General features: G+C 45.2%; 2 protein-coding genes across 3 annotated transcripts; one reads left to right on the top strand and one right to left on the bottom strand.

The window, feature by feature from the left end:
* Positions 1 to 794: 794 nt before the first annotated feature.
* On the bottom strand, positions 795 to 8,104 carry zbtb25 (zinc finger and BTB domain containing 25). Its single transcript, XM_057822938.1, has 3 exons — positions 7,992 to 8,104; positions 7,636 to 7,851; positions 795 to 3,635 (listed from the first exon to the last, which is right to left on the bottom strand). The coding sequence occupies exons 2-3, from the start codon at positions 7,824 to 7,826 to the stop codon at positions 2,624 to 2,626; spliced, it is 1,203 nt and encodes a 400-aa protein (XP_057678921.1). The 5' UTR covers positions 7,827 to 7,851; positions 7,992 to 8,104; the 3' UTR covers positions 795 to 2,623.
* Positions 8,105 to 8,900: 796 nt separating this feature from the next.
* Positions 8,901 to 18,698, top strand: zbtb1 (zinc finger and BTB domain containing 1). 2 transcript variants are annotated; one of them, XM_057822937.1, is made up of 4 exons: positions 8,901 to 11,325; positions 13,124 to 13,335; positions 15,052 to 15,578; positions 16,344 to 18,698. In XM_057822937.1, exons 3-4 carry the CDS (start codon positions 15,061 to 15,063, stop codon positions 17,569 to 17,571), a joined length of 1,746 nt encoding a protein of 581 aa, XP_057678920.1. In that variant the 5' UTR covers positions 8,901 to 11,325; positions 13,124 to 13,335; positions 15,052 to 15,060; the 3' UTR covers positions 17,572 to 18,698. The 2 variants fall into 2 exon arrangements, with proteins under 2 accessions (XP_057678920.1, XP_057678919.1); XM_057822936.1 differs by having other exon boundaries at positions 8,901 to 13,335.
* The last annotated feature ends 164 nt before the right edge of the window (positions 18,699 to 18,862 follow it).

The raw sequence follows: 18,862 nt of genomic DNA, 5'->3' as shown, positions 1-18,862 counted from the left end.
AAATTTCATGATTTCTAAGTGGGAGATCTTGCAAAATCGCAAAAAGTCTTTCACTGTAATTGGTCTTGTGACCTTTTGACTCAAATCAGTGCAGGTTCGTAGCGCTCTCCTCGGTTTGTGGAACATTTTTATCATTCAGACTGCTACATGTTTATTCCTGTAAATATTAGCACAAATTAAATATAATATACATTTACACCAAATGTGTGCTTAATTTCAAAATTGCTTTTATGTTTCAGGCAGGCATTATTTATACAATATATTTATATTATATTATTATATTTATATTTAATATTTATAAAACAGTCTCGATTCTTGGTTAAAAGCAAAAAAAAAACAAAAAAAAACATGCATTTAGCGTTTATTGTACGTAAATATGGCGAACTATGATGGCAATGCAGTAGTGGCTGATTTCTTCCATTGATTTTTTTTTGTTCACATTTAAAAATGCATGCATTGTACAAAAAAATATATATATATTTACCTTGAATCATCGAACAAATCACTCCTGAGACAATGCTTTCTGTTTGCATACGGTGCAGCTTACATACTTTTTCAAAAATCCAAGTTTAAAACAGGGCCGGCCCAGCCTATACGCAGACTATGCAGGTGCTTATGGCCCCTGACCACTAGGGGGCCCCTAATCTGGCAATTGTTTAATTCATATTCTATTTTGTTTTCTACAGTTTGCTTTATTTGACTTTTGTGACTTTTGATACTTGATTACAAGCTTAAAAAAATAAAAGTTCTTCCTTAACTTCTTTCTTTCCTCTTTTAGAAAACGTTTTGACGCTATCTACTGTAAGTACTGACAATCATTTGGGGTGAGAAGTTTGAAGTATGCAGTGCAACAAAATCTGATTAATATACAAAATATGGACGTATGGGTCGGATTGCATGTATGGGTTTCACAGTACGCTGTGACGCAATGGTGGGCCAAAAATATGGGCCCCTTTGCATTATTTTGCTTAGGGCCCCCAAATGGCCTGGGCCGGCCCTGCTTAACACCAGCTTGGACATGAGCATGTGCCGTCTTCGGCTGACTATTAGTAAATGAAGCTCGTCCCCCTATCGTAAGGCATGACCAGTGTTGTCACAGATGACTTGAAAAAGTAATTTAATTACTGATTACGCCTCAAAAAAGTAGTTACATTACTGATTACTTCATTATCAAAGTAACTAAGTTACTTTAAAAGTCATCTATCAGTTACGTTTCACCCATTTTTCTCCCTTTGCCGCCTCAACATAAGAATGACAACAGAAAAATGTCATCACGTGTAATTGACTTTCTGATGATTGAATTTAAAGGGGAATATCAGAATTTCGCGCTAGCTTAGCCACTCCGGAGCCCTGAAACTAACAAATTGACTGACAGCTGCTTGGAATTTTTTAAAAATCAACTCCACCGACCAATTAAACCCCGCTAACTCTAAGATTAAGCCTAATGTCAAAACTTCTGAATTTCGGGTTATGGTTAACAGCATATCAGTGCCAATGTAAAACAATGCAAACTGACAGCACAAAATTGCAAAGGTGGTGGCGGGCGCGGATGCGCGTGCACAACCCGTAAGTGCTTCTCTCAACACACGCAGTCAATTTGGCAACTAAGCACTTTGCACTCAATCGGACTTACAACACATCCCACAGATGCTCAACGAACACATCACCTCATGGCATAAATGTGCAACACGCATATGATTGCCCGTCGTTGCTACGGCAAAGCTACGTAACGGCCGCGCATGTAGGGGGTCCAACCTTTTGCTGATACCCTCCAGAATGAAGGAAAAATACTCACCTTCATTCATGGATATCCACAGATCAACATTCCCTCACAATGTCTCAACACTCGGCGCAAATGTCCACCCGCCTCAGTCCCACAACACGTGACGCGAGATCAAAACAGGAAATAGCTAAGAGGCTGTCATGGAAACACGTACCGGGAACCTTTTATTTTAGCATTTTCTATTCAAAATACTCTTCGTACATGACTACAATATTCTTCATTCTACATATGTTATGAGGCAATGAAAAAACAGTAACGCAGAGACATTAAGGAAACTAACTTTAATCAGATTACTTGTTTAGAAAAATGAACACATTAGATCACTCGTTATTGAAAAAAGTAATCAGATTACAGTAACGCGTTACTGTAATCTGATGACTGTAATCTGAACACTGGGCATGACGCAAAGAATGATGAGGTGTCAGGTCAATAGTTATGAAGTCTATGGCGGAGAATTTTAAGGTTGTCCCGTCCTTGGAAAAGCAGTGAGATCAGACAAGTTGGATCAGAGCTTTTACTTTGAAAACCACACAGAGGACAAAACACGGAGTGGCCGTCTGGCACAGAAGCCACGCCTCTCAAATTCGGCTTTTATCGCTAAAATATACCAATTGTATATTATTGTCACTTTAAAAAGAGTAAGTATTTTTGATACCAGTCCACAATTTCAAAAAAATATTTTTTAAAAATTAGATTTCACAACCATGTATGACTTAATTTGTTGTGTATATTTGAGAATTTCCTACATTTATATGGGTCCGCAGTCATGAAAAGGAAACCATGACAAGAATGTGGTCTGTGAGAAAATGATTGACACCCTTGATCTAGGCCGGCCCCGCGTCACTCGCCCCGCCCCCCGTCCCCGCTCTCCTGCGAAATTTCAGAGTCGAGCGAGTAGGCGGAGCTCCCGTTGTCGCGAGCGTCCGGGAAGGCGTCTTCGGCCGGGGCCCCGCCCCCTTCCGGGCAGAAGTGGGCGGAGCTGTGGAAGAGCTGGCTGTGGCGATGCAGCCGGGGCGGCTTAGCGGTGTGCGCGTACATGTGCTCCTGAAGCTGACTCTTGTGCGAGAAGCGCACGCCGCAGACGGCGCACGCCATTTTGCGCTTGCGGGAGTGGCCGGCGGCGGGCGTGGCGGACCCCGGCGCCTCCGCTCCCGCGCGGCTCCTCCTGAGCTCGGCCGCCAGCTGGGCGGCGAGCGCCCGACTCTGCCGCAGCGCCTCCTCCAGGCGTCCGGCGTCCAGACGCTCGTCCTCGAAGCCGCCGCCCTCCTCGTTGGGCGGCACCTCCGCGAAGAGGGCGGGGCGCAGGGCGTGGCTGAAGAGGTGCTGGCGCAGGCGCTCGGGCGAGGCGCAGCGGTGGCCGCAGCGGGGACACGCCAGAGGCGGCGGCCGCTCTTTGCACGCCGCGTCGTCCACGTGGGGCGGCGAGCCTGGTCCTTCGTCGTCCGGGCGCTCCTGCTTGATGGCGGAGGAGATGTCGAAGTCGTCCCGCGGCGAAGAAGCGCGACCGTCGGAGCGCTCGCCTTCCGACCCCGGGGCCAGCGATGGCTGGGAGCGGGCGCGTGCCCCCCGCGACTCGCCCCCGGCGGGCGCCTCCTTACCGGCCAGCTGGGAGGAGATCTGGATGCCGTACAGGTTTGATGTGCGCACGGAGTCGGCGATGGGGACGTCCGCACCGGCGCCGGGTCCCTCGGCGCTCTTGCGACACAGCTGGTGGGCGTGCAGGAACTTGATACCGTCCTCGAGACGCGCGGGCTCCACGGGCTGCTTGGGGCACGCCCCCGTGTACATGACGTGCAGCAGGTAGCTGAAGACGTCGGGCTGGATGTCAGTCGGCTGGATCTTGATGCATTCGCTGACACAGAACGTTAACGTCAATCACAACACATCCGGGTGCTAAGCCTTTAGCGTGGATCATTTCTGACACTACGCCTCAATGGTGCCTCGAGATACGAGCGAACCGACCTTTGAGTTCCTCAAGTGTGAATTTGCTGTACGAGCGCCATAGACTCAATGGACTTGACCGCTAGTGGTTGTTTGGAAGAAAACGACAATGTAAATTCTTCCCTAAAATACGATTCAAACTTCAAGTTTGACGATGCGAACAAATCGTGCATGCTGAAGAAATATGACCTTTTAGCCAGATCGCCGGAATCGCGCCAGCCGAACTGCCGGACCCGCGCTGGCGCAGCTTCAACGACCCAGGCCAGCGAGAACCCGACAACCCGGCCGAAAGACCAAACTTTGCGCGTTCACCTTAGTCTTAACCCCTTGTACTGACTCTATTTTGAAAGCTGGAAAAAGGCTTCGAAACACAAGTTGACAATTTCTTCTGATTCGACAGAAATCAAACGGCAATGCAAAACAGAAAAAGACTCAGGCGAGGAGGCAGACTCGTTCCAAGGTCACCATAAGATGGAGAAAATATTATGTGACCCGAAGTGAATTAGCACATTATGCCTTATGATAAATTCAATCCAGGTCAAAGGGCGGAGTGATGGGGGGAAATATTACATTATGCTTTTGTGATGTATGATTGCTTCTGTGACATAGATTGGAACAACTTCTATTGTTTTTCACCTTGTTCCCATAGTTAGGAGACGCGCTTGAGAATCTCACGAGATAACCTGTTTTGCATCATAGTATTGTTTTACTCCACGCCTGGGTCCCATAGAGATAACTTGTTTTGCACCCATAATATTTACCATTTGTTGCATCTGTTGCAGCACAGCTCATTTGTCCCATGTGAAAAGCCCTTTTTCAAGGGGGCTGAACCAAAAGTAGCTTTAATGTTTGTCATTTTCCAGGGCCGCACTGCTCGGGACGGACGTTGGCCTCTCCGCCTCCGCGGGCGCGTCCCTACATAAACCGAACATTTCCGGGCGACCCGTGAGGTCCGCCAGCGGGTCACGTACGGATCGCCTGGCTTTGTCCCTTTGCCGCTTTACTGAAGTGTTGCTGGCTTCCCACTCACTTATCACGGTAAGCGATTTTCATTGCTAAAGGGACATTTTGTTTTGCTGTAACGCGGGGATTCTGGGGTTGACAAGCTCAAGTCTAGCGTCATCGTTGACATTTGTTGATACTTGTTTGCTTGCTCTTGTGGGATTGTAATCAATAAATCTCATTTATTCTGCATTTTCTAATCAATAAACATGTTACTGTAACTGTTACTGATTCACCGCGAACATGGAAATTTAGGAAAATACCATATCACGAGTCAACAAAAGGTTCCCAAGAAAAATGACGATTAGTTAAACATTCAGCCTTTTTGAAGGCTCTCGCAGGGTGGGCTGTGGGCAGAAGAAGGGTGTGCTTGGGCATTGTTTAGGATTATTGTCTGTTTGTGGATTGGACAGGAGTATTTGGGAGTTACTGTTGTCTGGGCAACAAGGGTTGTGGATTTTGCCACCTCAGCGTCAAAGTGGCTCTTGGAGTCTTATTAGTCGTGTTGTCAGTTGGATATCGGCCGTTCTCCGGTGTTCCTTGTGTTGGGATAGGACGTCCCGCCTTTTCTTCTGGACTGTCTGGGAGAACTGATCGCAAGAGTTGGTCAGCGTCAATCTTGCTCAGTCAGTTGCATGACGCACACGTTGGGCTTCCGTGATAAGAGGGCATCATGTATCTCTTATGCCCTATATTCTGCTTGTTTCCCTTATTTTATAATGGGTGTCTTAGAGTAATACAAACAGTCAAAGAGTAAATCTGAGAAACAATACTATTCCCTGATTGATTATATCAAGTGTGTTAGAGTAATACAAACAGTCGATCGGTAAATACGAGAAAAGATACTATTTCCTTCATTCCCCCTAAACGATCCGTGCCCAAGCATACCCTTCTTCTGTCCACAGCCCGCCCCGCAAGAGCCTTCAAAAAGACTGAATGTTTAACTAAACATTGTCATTTTTCTCGGGAACCTCTTGTTGACCCGTGATATGGTGACCTTGGAATGAGTCTGCCCCCTCGCCTAGTCCGTTTCGCCTTGCTGTATGATTGCTGTTGACCTGAATAAATCGTCAATTTGTGCTTCGAAGCCTTTTTCCAGCTTTCAAAATGGAATCACTACAAGGGGTTAAGACTAAGGTGAACGCGCGAAGTTCGGCCTTTTGGCTGGGTTGTCGAAGTCTTGCGGACCCAGGTCTTTGGAGCTGCGCCAGCGCGGGGCCGGCGGTTCGGCTGGCGTGATTCCGGCAATCTGGCTAAAAGGTCAGATTCCTTCAACGCAAACTAACCATTATTATCAATGTGGTGGTCTTGTTCGCCTTTACACAACATAAATTTGAAAAAACAAGAAATATAACGAGCAAAATCCCCGGGTTTCGACGGACTCGACTTGGGTGATTTCGACTTTACGACGACAGTCTTGTCCGCCATTGTCTCCAGTCGTCTTTTTTTTTAAGCTGCGTAAACAGTAACTCCGCTAGCTTACATGCTACAAATGCTAACGTATTTACAATTCTCATAGCAAATCGCTCTCACGTAACTACTACTAATTACAAATGCATACACAAACATCTATTAGCTGAAAAACCTTACAGCCTTATGTGGGCCAAACCAGAGGCCAGCTCTCCTATATCCATGTCAGACGAGTCTCCTACTCAGTAATAGAAGGCAAGGCAATAGTCTAGCCACACCCAACTCTACCACCAGATGGCAGTGTATCCTCAATCAATAAACAAAATACATTACTTTTGGACTTTTTGGATAGTTATTTTTTTTAAAGGGTTAATTCCCACTTGCGCGGAAACTCGGGTTGCGTCGCCAGCGTAGGAACGGAACTCATTCGTAACCCCGGGACTACCTGTATATGGAATACTGTATATTTTAGGGCTGTCAAAATGATCGCGTTAACGGGCGGTAATTAATTTTTTAAATTGATCACGTTAAAATGTTTGACGCAATTAACGCAAATGCCCCCGCTCAAACAGATTAAAATGGTGGAGGCATTTAAAAAAGGACTAAAAACTCACCTTTTAAAAAAAGCTTATTCTAGCTAATTTTATTTGACTGTCTAATTTTTATCTGATTTTATCTGTGCTTCTGTCTGCTTTGCTTTTACTCTTTTATTCTTAGTCCTTTTATTTTTATTTTATTTAATTTTTTTCTGGCAATGTGCACTTTGAGATTTGTTTTTCAAATGTAAAGTGTGTTATAAATAAAATGTATTATTATTATTATTATTTATTTTTTGATTGAAATTTTTACACATTAAAACGATAACATTAAGAGGGGTTTTAATATAAAATTTCTATAACTTGTACTAACATTTATCTTTTAAGAACTACAAGTCTTTCTATCCATGGATCGCTTTAACAGAATGTTAATGTTAATGCCATCTTGATTTACTGTTATAATAAAAAAATACAGTACTTATGTACAGTATGTTGAATGTATATATCTGTCATGTGTCTTATCTTTCCATTCCAACAATAGTTTACAGAAAAATATGGCATATTTTATAGATGGTTTGAATTGCGATTAATTACGATGAATTCATTTTTAAGCTGTGATTAACTCGATTAAAATTTTTAATCGTTTGACAGCCCTAGTATATTTATAAACTAATAAGCGAAACAATACAAGACAGCGATTTATTCTTTATCGACTGTTCAGATGCTCTTTAGAGCGTATCTATGAACTGTCAATAGATGTCCAATCCATTTGATTTGGAAAGGCTGCCAGTGAAGGCCTCAGCCCCATTGACGGCAAGAGACGTCCAAGCCGGTCTCTCACCTTCAATGGAGGCAAATGAGTTGATGGCTTTTTTCCCATTCACTGGAGCGGAGAGTTTGAAATGCTGGGTTCAACTCGTATCTCAAGGGATTCCCACGCACGCGTCATTGCGTTGGGCTGACCTGGTCTGGTGGATGAAGATCATCTTGAAGTAGTTGGAGAAGGCGGCGAGGACGGCTCGGTGAGCTTTGAAGTACACGTTGCCGATGGCCACCGTGCAGTCGCACAGGAAGCCGAACTCGCGCTGCACGTTGAGCTGCTGCAGCAGAACCAGGCTGTGGGCGGACGGAACCGGAACCGACGGAGCCTCCATCGCGCTCGCAGACCTGCCTGCCAACCTGCAAGAGGGCGAGCAACGTCGCGTACGTCACGCCTCGCATTTGCATAACGCGCGCGCGCGCACCTTTTGTCAGGCGCGAGCGAGCACGCGCCTATCCGCTCGCAGCGCGCGCGACCAGGCGCTGCTTGAATGCCTTACCGCCGAAAGGGTCCGAGCTAGCGAGTCGAGACGAGACGAGCGGGTCTTCAGATGAAGGTGAAGATGATTATTTGTGCGCCAAACTGCGTCGACTCTCGCGAGAGGACCAAATCACGTGAGCCCCGCAAAAAACACCTTGCGTTCTGCCGTCAATCATTACAAATGTCATATATGTACTGTGCCTTCCATAATTATTGGCACCCCTGAAAAAGAGGTGTTTTTTAGCTTCTAATATTTTTTTAAAAAATTCAAATAATATGGGACCTTAATGGAAAAAAAGAGAAAAATCCAAACTTCAATACAAGTGCATTCATTCAGTGGGGGAAAAATCCCACATAAAATTATTTGACATCAAATAATGTGTGTCACAATTATTAGCACCCCTGGTGTTAATACTTTGTACAACCCCCTTTTGGCAACAAAACAAGGTCTGGGGACTGAGATGGCCATGGGAGGAGCTTGATTTTGTGTCTGGTGAACCATTTCTGAGTAGATTTGGCCATATGTTTAGGGTCATTGTCTTGCTGAAAGACCCAGTGACGACCCATCTTCAGCTTTCGGGCAGAGTGCAACAGATTTTGATTTAAAATGTCCTGATATTACAAAGCATTCATGATGCCATGCACCCTAACAAGGTTCCCAGGGCCCTTGGAAGCGAAACAGCCCCACAGCATCACTGAGCCACCCCCATACTTCACAGTGGGTATGAGGTGCTTTTCAGCATGCGCATCTTTCGTGGCACGCAAGACCCACTTAGAGTGTTTGTTGCCAAAAAGCTCAATCTTGGTCTCAGCTGACCAAAGCACACGGTCCCTGTTGAAGCCTGGGACTGTGATTATATACATATTATTACATATTATTATTACATATTATACATATATATATACATATTATTTGAATTAAAAAAAAAACATTAGAAGCTAAAAAACACATCCAACCAGTTCAGGGTGTCCCCTGCCTACTGCCCATAGTTGGCTGGGATAGGCTCCAGCACCTCCGCGACCCTCGTGAGGAAAAGCGGCATGGAAAATGAATGAATGAATGACTGAATGAATGAAAAACACATCTTTTTCAGGGGTGCCAATAATTATGGAGGGCACTGTAATTTATGTTCAAATAATGCAATTTGAATTTGCTCATAAAATCCAGAATTTTTTTTCTGGAAGTTTTCAAAATACTTCTTCAGTCATTTTTGAAAACAAAGGTTTGAATTGAACTGTGTAGGCTGAACCAATACACATAAAAGTTAGTATAAGTGAATACAGATTTTGCATTGATCGTTTTTCTTTGTTGTAAAGCACTTCGAGGACTTTTCGGGTTGTGTAAAGAACTATAGAAATAAATTTGATTAAGAATGTCCCGTCCCCTGCAAAAAGTTGTTGGAATTCGCCTCCCCGGCCAAGCCGCACGGGCTGTTGCCGTTTCCGTGCGGAAATTCCGCGCGTTCACCTCTTGTGTTAACCCTTTGTACTGACTCCATGTTCCAAAAGTTTGAAAAAGGCTCACTGAAAACAGGTTGACATTTTATTCGTCGACAATGGTCAAAAACAAGGCAAAAAAACAGACGATGGAGGAACAAGTCTGGATCCAAAACAAGGCTACATAGAAATTGTTTCCGAGCAGCGAAATCTGTGTTATCTCAGTGTCCAGTGTTTTTTAAGTCCGTGGTGGATTAGGCCGTGCCGAAGGTGTGGCTGCATGTTGTTTCGGGACCATCCCTCTGTGGCCGGTTTTGGGCGGTCAGGTTCGTCCGTGCATGGGACGTGGTTGCCACATCGACCGACGCTGGTCTTGACGTCCCAAGCGCCCGCTATCAACTTTGTTATCTGGGCTGGTTCTACCCTAATTTTCGCACTATAAGGCACACCTGACTATAAGCTGCAGCCCACCAAATTTGGCATGAATACAACATTTGTTCATAGATAAGCCGCACTGGACAATAAACCGCAGCTGTTCTAACTGTATCATGGGATATTTCCACCAAAAGATATTAACCGGTAAAACTATTTGACAGCGGCATCATACGACTGTCAAAAGACCAAATGAAGCACCATGAAGCTTTGAACCAATTTGCTGCAAAGCTTTATTGCTTCAAGAAGCTTCATTTGGCCATCACTGCTCCCTTGGGGGAGACAGTCAACCTCTGCTGCCATCTGCTGTCAACACTGTTGTCATCCAACATGCCTCTTAGCATGCATTGCAGTGCTACAGATGTAAATAACAATCAAAAATCATGTTCTGTGCTAAATATTTCTTCAGTTACTGTTCCAGTTGTTTCATCAATTGCTAGTTATGGTATTTGCTAACACTTTATTTGACAGTGGTGCCATAAGACTGCCATTACACAATCATAATTATGACATGTCTCTGTCCTGAGCATTCATAAATGCTTATAACAGATGTCATTAAGTGTTATCCGGCAAATGATCTCACTTTTGAATGGATGCAAAAGATCCAAGATGGACAAAAATTGAGTTGGTGACATATTTTGCCAAATGACACCTAATGACATAAGCATTCAGTGATGTCCATGATAGTGTCATGTCATAATTTTGATGATCTTAAGACAGTCTTATGACACCGCTGTCAAATAAAGTGTTACCTAAAAAAATCAACAAATAAGCCGCACTGGACTATAAGCCACAGGTATCAAAATGAAGGGAAAAAAAGTAGCGGCTTATAGTCCGAAAATTACGGTACTTGTTTTGGGACAAAGCACGCTGCTCTTTGTCCTTGCAGAACTGATTGCAAGAGTTTGGTGCGTCAATCTTGCTCGTGACGCACACGTTGGGCTTCTATGATAAGATGGCGTTGTGTATCTATTCTGCTTTTCATTCAACTATGGTGTGCTGTTTATTTTATATTAGGTGTGTTTAGAGTAGTTCAGTCCTACAGTAAATATGAGAAATGATACTATTCCCTGATTAATTATATTACGTGTGTTCGAGTTAGACGGTGCCTGCGAGAAACTACCATTTTTCCATCTCCCCCTCAGGAGCCCCGATAAGGTGATTCACTTTACTGTGTTCAAGAGGGCATGGAGTGAAGTCTGCCTAAACTATGGTTAGATGAATGTGTTAGACTAATGCAAACAATTATACGGTGTGTGCGAGAACGGTACCTATTCCCTTCAAAGTGTACATGCAGATTATGCCATATTGTCCCTACCAATGTTGAGACCAAACCTACACCCTTGCCTGAGGACGGAAGAAGCAAGACGGATAATGACGTGATTTTTTTCAAACCTAAGCTTTCAAAAGCGACAACAACTACTGAGCGAGAACCAAGGATTGAAGATGTGGACCACGAAACACCGCAGAGCACCGCCAAAATGGTGAGCGGAGTTTCAGTTTGCTCCACTAAAGATGTTAACCCTCAAAAATTCTGGGGAACAAAAACAACTACTTTTCAACGTATTATTATACATTTTCCTGGCTGGAATATTCAGTCAAAACTGATTTCGGCGTCTACTTATCCACGAGGTAAGACGCAAAATATTTGACGCAATTAACGCACATGCCCCGCTCAAACAGATTAAAATGACAGTACAGTGTCCGCTTGTCACTTGTTTTTTGGTGTTTGCCGCCCTCTGCTGGTGCTTTGGTCCAACTGATTTTATGGGTTAGTACCATGAGTGAGCATGGTGTAATTGTTGATATCAACAATAGCGAGCTACTATTTTGTTTTTTGATTGAAAATTTTACCAATTGTAATAAAACGAAAACATTAAGAGGGGTTTTAATATAAAATTTCTACAACTTGTACTAACATTTATCTAATAAGAACTACAAGTCTTTCTATCCATGGATCACTTTAACAGAATGTTAATAATGTTAATGCCATTTTTTGATTTATTGTTATAATAAACAAATACAGTACTTATGTACCGTGTGTTCAATATATATATCCGTCTTGTGTGGTATCTTTCCATTCCAACAATAATTTACAGAAAAATATGGCATATTTTATAGATGGTTTGAATTGCGATTAATTACATTTTAAGTTGTAATTAACGCGATTAAAAATTTTAATCCTTTGACAGCCCTAAGAAAAACACAAACAGCAGGGATGTCTGTATGTACGAGCATGAGCTAAGCTACTATCCGAGCATATATCTAGTAAGTTGATTTTATTGCTGACACTGTTTTGGGGTCATCAACATTTTTGTCCCCCCGATCCCCCCGCCACAAAAATCAAATTCCGCCTATGGTCCTCCTGATATCAGGTATACATCCTATTAATTTATATGTCCTGTTAATTTGGGAACATTTTGGTGTCCCTTCCTGTTGATATCAGTTCACCAAATGTAAGTGGGCTTTCATGGTAAATGGTAAAAAATCACAAGAACCTGTTTTCCTGTTATTGAAAATGAACGGAGATTTGGACGTACGTGGCTGTCAATGGCATCCCATTAGAAATGAATGGGACCTTTTTTGGAGGAACCGTACATTGTTGCTAAATTCTGTATGTAACTTTTATGCTCCTTACCGTCCTGGATTTTTTTAATGTGTAAATTATGGGATTCGGTCAAATTTGTTTGAAAAGTAGTGTTTTTTTTTTTTTTTTTTTTTTTCAAAAAAATCCACTTTTACGGGCGAACTGAAAATTTGGGGGGGTCGTTCCAAAAATTCTCTGCTTCGCGAAATATTACGGTCATTTTGACATGCGAACGGTGACTGTTGGACTAACGGTTTGGGCTGGGCGGCACACCGAAGAAACGCCATTAAAAAAAAAAAAAAAAGAAATTATACTATTGGGCTTTTGCCTTGCAAATCCCTATCTAATTAAAAAAAATACGTTGTCCTACAACTGCAGCTTTTTCTTTCAAATGGGATTTCATTCTTATTTTTTTCCCCAATTTATTAAAAATAGATTTTATGCATCCCAAAAACCGAACAATGAAATAACAAAATTTTTTTGTGAAATTTTTTTTTTTGTTAAATGACCATTTTTTTCCTAAAATATTTGAAATACTAGGAATAACTGTCATGAATTAAGTCAACGAAAATAAAAACGGGATGCTGCAAAATCTGTTGAAATTGTGCATTCCGGGGCGAGGCCATGAAGCAACTTTATTTTGAAGGCGCCTACGTGATGTGGAAGTCTTTTATTTTGTTCCTCGTGATCCACAGGCGGTTTGTGCGGAAGTTACAGCCAGCAGCCAGACAGCCCTAGTTGAAGAACAACAAGAAGGGGAAAAAAGAAAAGCCAGTCGTTTCTTTTCGTCTCTCTTTTTCTTCTTCCCCTTCGCATCCTCCCTCAACTTTCCCCCGCCGTGTTTAGCGGCGCCTCCGCCCATCTCGAGCCGATCAACGAGCGCCTCCGTCGGATTCAGCTACTTGCGGTGAGTCGCTGTTGTGCTGCCTGCCTAGAGTGAGTGAGGGGCGGGCGGGTTTGCGTGTTCGTTGCGGGAGACATTTTCGTCCTGCCCCGCAACCGCACTTGGCTTCCTGCTAGCCTTTCAGAGTAATACGTTTCCCGTCCATTTCAAATGTCTTTTCGCAGCCGTTAGGTGGCGGTAAAGAGGGGTCGAGTCCGTGAGTGATCATGTACAGTGATCCCTCGTTTTTCGCGGTTAATGGGGACCAGAACCCGCCGCAATAAGTGAAAAACCGTGAAGTAGCGCAGTAGCCCTGACCCCTGTTCACCCAATCTGTTTTATTAATGTCCCGTCCTCAGCATATGTGTACATGCAAGTTATGCAGTTACTACCAATGTTGAGACCAAACCGACACCCTCGGTTGCCCCAGCAACTGTTTAACAAGTTAAATGATGATTGACGTATGAGGCACTTTGAAGTTTCTGCTTCCATATCTCCGGTAAGATCAAACCTTAAGATCTGTCGATCATAGTTAACTGTAGCTTGAAGCGCAAAGTAGCGAGATATCACTGTCTATCGTTCCGCGCCATTTATTATGGTGCCTGTGCTTTTCGTTTGGTGGAGTAGTCGCCATAAGACTTCCGGTCAAGTGCCCAGGGTTAGCCGAGCCAAAAGCCGTTTTGTTTGAAATTCAAGTTATACGTTGACGAGTTATAGCGTACACACTGTTGCCACGAGAGGGCAGCGTATCCACCTAAAGCCATGTGGCAAAATGGATTTTGCCATGTGGCATTTCTTTTTTGCCATGTGCCATTTTTTTTGCCATGTGGCGAAATTGATTTTGCCATGTGGCATTTTTTTTTTTTTTTTTTGCCATCTAGCTTTTTTTTTTGCCATGTGGCAAAATTGATTTTGGCAAGTGGCATTTTTTTTTGCCATGTGACCAAATTGATTTTGCCATGTGGCATTTTTTTTTTTGCCATGTGGCATTTTTTTTTTTACATGCGGCAAATTAGATTTTGCCATGTGGCAAATTAGATTTTGCCATCTAGCTTTTTTTTTTTTTTGCCATGTGGCAAAATTGATTTTGCGATGTGGCATTTTTGTGCCATGTGGCAAAATTGATTGCATTTTTTTTTTTTTTTAATTTGCCATCTAGCTTTTTTTTTTGCCATGTCGCAAAATTGATTTTGCAATGTGGCAAAATAGATTTTGCTATGGGGCATTTTTTTTGCCATATAGCATTTCTTTTTGCCATGTGGCAAAATTGATTTTGCCATATTATGGTATTTTTTTTTACGTGTGGCAAAATCAATTTTGGTTCGTCGCATTTTTTGGGGAGAGTGGGGGGTATGTGGTAGTTTAGCCAGCCATGCACTTCCAAATTTTCCATTCATTTTAAATGGCAGAAAAACGTGTGGCTGTGAATTTTGAACATACACTTGAATGCCACATGTCAAAATCCATTTTGCCACAACACATGGCAAAAAAAAAAAAATGCTGCGTGGCAAAATTCATTTTGCCACATGGCAAATACCACTTTTGGTTCTCGCTGTCCCTAAGCTTTTTTCCAATCGAATTACTCAAGTCGATCGAATAATCGTTGCGGTCCAACACTACTTCTGGCTCGACAAGGTATTGACAAAAAGCAACAATCATTATTGTGTCACATCTCTGAAGTTTGAATTTTATTGACATTTTTTTTCCTGGCATTTAAAGAAGGGTGCGTTGACCTTTCAGATCTCGGCGATGGCGAGGCCGATCCACAGCGATCACGTCCTCCGGCAGCTAAACAACCAGCGGGAGTGGGGCTTCCTGTGCGACTGCCTGATCGCCATCGGCGACATTTACTTCCGAGCGCACAAGGCCGTGCTGGCGGCCTGCAGTTCCTACTTTCGCATGATGTTCATCCGCGACCGGCAGGGGGCGGCGCGCCTGGACCTCAGCAACATGCGGATCAGCGCCGAGTGCTTCGACCTGATCCTGCAGCTCATGTATTTGGGGCGCGTGGCGGCCAGCGCCTTCGACTTCGACGACCTGCGGGCGTCCATGGTCTACCTGCAGATGTACTTCATCCCCGACTCGCCGGACGACCTGCGTGACCTCGGCGCCGCCTCCGGCCTGACGCCGTCCTCTTCAGAGCGGTCGGCGGGGACCGGCGCCGGCAAGATGCTCTTCGGCGTGCGCATGTATGAGCGGCAGAGGCCGGCCCGCGACGACGACAACGACGACGGCGCCCCCGCCGATGACCTCGGCGGCTCTGCCAGGTAAGCGCTGCAAAATACTGTCGGAAGCGAATTGAATTTTTTTCACTGTTTAAAGTAGAGGTTGACCGATATGGGATTTTCAAATGCCGATTGCTAAATTTTAGCCAATTGCCAATATCCAAAACCAATTTTGTAAGCCGATACTTGAGGCTGATATATTTTTTAAAAAGCGCATACTGTACATACGCTTCATCATATTTCTTCGTCTTAGCTTTTCATATCTCCAGTGCTCTTTGCTGTGTGCTCTTGTTTGGTTCAAAAATACTGCGTTTATGCTGAAAATGAGAGCGTCACTACCACCCAATCAGTGGATGTGCAATTACACTTTATTCTAGTATGGCGAAAAAGTATGTTCCCCAAGTCACATGCGCCACCCTCAGCATCGTTCCGCGCCCCCCTGTGGGGGCCCGCCCCACTATTTGAGAAGTACTGCTTTAGTGGCGGTGTTTTTTTTTGTGTGTTTGTTTTTTTAACGTCAGCATTTCTTTTACCCTCTCTGTTTTATCTTTGGGGCTCCGTGAAAAATTGAGTGACACAAGTCCACTTGGGAAAAATTGATTGGCCAAAAATTGTGTCACGCATAATTCAGTCACCTACATTCGTTTGAAATAAATTCAATCCCAAAAAGTTAAGTGGCAAAAAATAACAAACAAATCATTTGAAAAATTTTTTTTAGACTGAATTTCATTGCCGAGTGTTAGAAAATTCCAATTGAAATGGAACGATGGTCCGCGCATCCGTAACGGGGTTTTCGCTGGCGTGCAGGTACCTCGCCAGCGACGCCGAGTCGAGCGCGTCCGTCCTGGGGGCGGCGCTCCCGAGCACGGACGCGGCGGAGCGACCTTGCGACCTGAGGAAGCGCGGCGGGGGGCGGAGCTCGGCCCCGAGGGAACGCCCCCGTTTCGGCCGCACCTTCACGTGCGACGACTGCGGCTTCGTCTTCAGCTGCGAGAAGCTTCTGATCGAGCACATCCTCACCTGCACCAACCGCAAGACGTACGCGGCCGGCCCCCGCGGCCGAGATGACTCGGCCGGGGCCGAGAGCTCGGATGACGCCGGCGTTTCCGTCAAGAGGGAACCGGAGGCGTCGGACCGGGAGCCGGCCGAAGGGGACGACGGGGCTCTCGCCGGCGTCTCGGGCGAGCGCTGCCGAAGCGCCGCGTGGGAAAGCGAGGCCTCGGCCGCCTCGCCCCATTTCTTCAAGGTGAAAGAGGAGAGCGCGGACGGCGCCCCGTGCGAGGTGTGCGGGGCGCCGCTGAGCGAGGACGAGCGCTCGGCGCACTACCTGTCGCGCCACCTCGGTCACATCTGCGCCTGCGGGCGATGCGGCCGCGTGCTGGTCAAAGGACGTCAGCTGCAGGAGCACGCCGAGCGCTGCGGCGAGTCGGACGAGGCGGCCGGGGGCGGCGGCGGGGGCGAGGAGGAAGAGGACGAGGAGGACGACGATGAAGAAGAGTCGACGGCGGCGGCCTGTCCCCGCTGCGGCCTACCCTTCCGGAGCGAGAGCCTGGCGCTGGAGCACGCCCTCTCCTGCTCCGCCCGCGAGCCGGGGCCCGAGTCGGGGCCCGACCACCGGCGCAAGCACTTTTGCGCCATCTGCGGCAAAGGCTTCTACCAGCGCTGCCACCTGCGCGAGCACTACACGGTGCACACCAAGGAGAAGCAGTTCACCTGCGGGACGTGCGGCAAGCGCTTTCTGCGCGAGCGCCAGCTGCGGCTGCACACGGACATGCACCGCGGCGTGGCGCGCTACGTCTGCCCCGTGTGCGAGCAGGGCGCCTTCCTCAAACACGACCACGTGCGACACATGATCTCGCACCTGGCGGCCGGCGAGACCATCTGCCAGGTCTGCTTCCAGATCTTCCCGGGCGGCCGGCAGCTGGAGGAGCACATGGACGTCCACCTCTACGTCTGCGGCGTCTGCGGCGACAAGTTCCGCCTGCGCAAGGACATGCGCACGCACTACAACCTCAAGCACGCTAAGAGGCTTTAGGCTCTCGCGTACTAGTTTTAAAACTGGGTAACGGGGAGTACTAAGAAATAACGTGCCCGTGCTGCATAACATCTACTTTCCGAGAACGCCGGTCGCCCTACCCAAGATGGCCGGCAAAAAACGGAGCCCTTCACAAGAAGACTCTGAGGGAAGCCCAATCGGCGTTCTTCCAGGCTGTGACTTTACCCCTAATGGACGTCCATTTCAATTGAAACGGGAGGGTGGCAGAACTGGATTGGTCATCTATGGTAAATAGCAGAAACAATCTTTTAAAAAGGAGTTGAGGCCTAAGCTAGTTATGACTTGATACGAATGTCAACGCATTGACTTTGATGGGACTCAGGGCGACCATGTTGCTAGGGTCAAGGAAAGGTCTTTTCATTTTTCTGCCGTGAATTGAAATGACCCCGTCAATGGCAGCCAAGGAATTAAGCCTCGTCTTACGAAGGCCATGATGGCAATGACTTAAATCCGGATTGTGTCTTTGAGCAACTACACTCGTTGAATAAACAACTGCACACTCTCCTTTGGTTCAAATGTCATTATTTGCGCTGGCCTCATTTTGAAGCCGAGATCCGAGTTGAATAAACTCAAAAATTTGATATCCAATGTTTGCGAACGAAGTTCACTTTTTGAATCAAATGTGGAAATATTCAGTTATCTCCCAATTGCAAAACTCACATCATAACCATTAACCACATATTTGCCAAGAGGTTGGCAGAGTTCCGCTCATTTTGGCGTGTAAACGGCATCGGTGCGTCAAACGGTTCTGGCTAGGAAGAAATGCCATGAAAAGAAAATGGAGATAATATAACCCCGAGCAAAAAGTATGGAATCACCAGTCTCGGACGAGCACTCACTCAGACATTTTATCATGTAGAGCAGGGGTCCCCAAACTTTTTCCTGTGAGGGCCACATAACTTTTTTTCTTCTCTAATAGGGGGCCGGGGTCAGTTTGTAACCAAAAAGGTGTGACAATTGCAGGAGTGCCTAAATGTAAAAATTAGGGCTGGCAAACGATAACATTTTTTAATCGAGTTAATTACAGCATAAAAAATAATTAATCGTAATTAATCACAATTCAAACCATCTCTAAAATATGCCATATTTTCTGTAAATTGTTGGAATGGAAAGATAAAACACAAAATGGATATATACATTCAACATACGGTACATAAGTACTGTATTTGTTTATTATGACAATAAATCCACAAGATGGCATTAACATTATTAACATTTTTTTTTTTTTTTTTTTTTTTTTTTTTTTAAAACCTGTCCTGTTCAGCTGTTT

Source organism: Corythoichthys intestinalis, chromosome 19 (assembly GCF_030265065.1).
Source record: "Corythoichthys intestinalis isolate RoL2023-P3 chromosome 19, ASM3026506v1, whole genome shotgun sequence".
Taxonomy (NCBI): Eukaryota; Metazoa; Chordata; class Actinopteri; order Syngnathiformes; family Syngnathidae; genus Corythoichthys; species Corythoichthys intestinalis.
The sequence above is the reverse complement of the archived record's forward strand: the minus strand, read 5'-3'. Positions and strand labels throughout refer to the sequence as shown.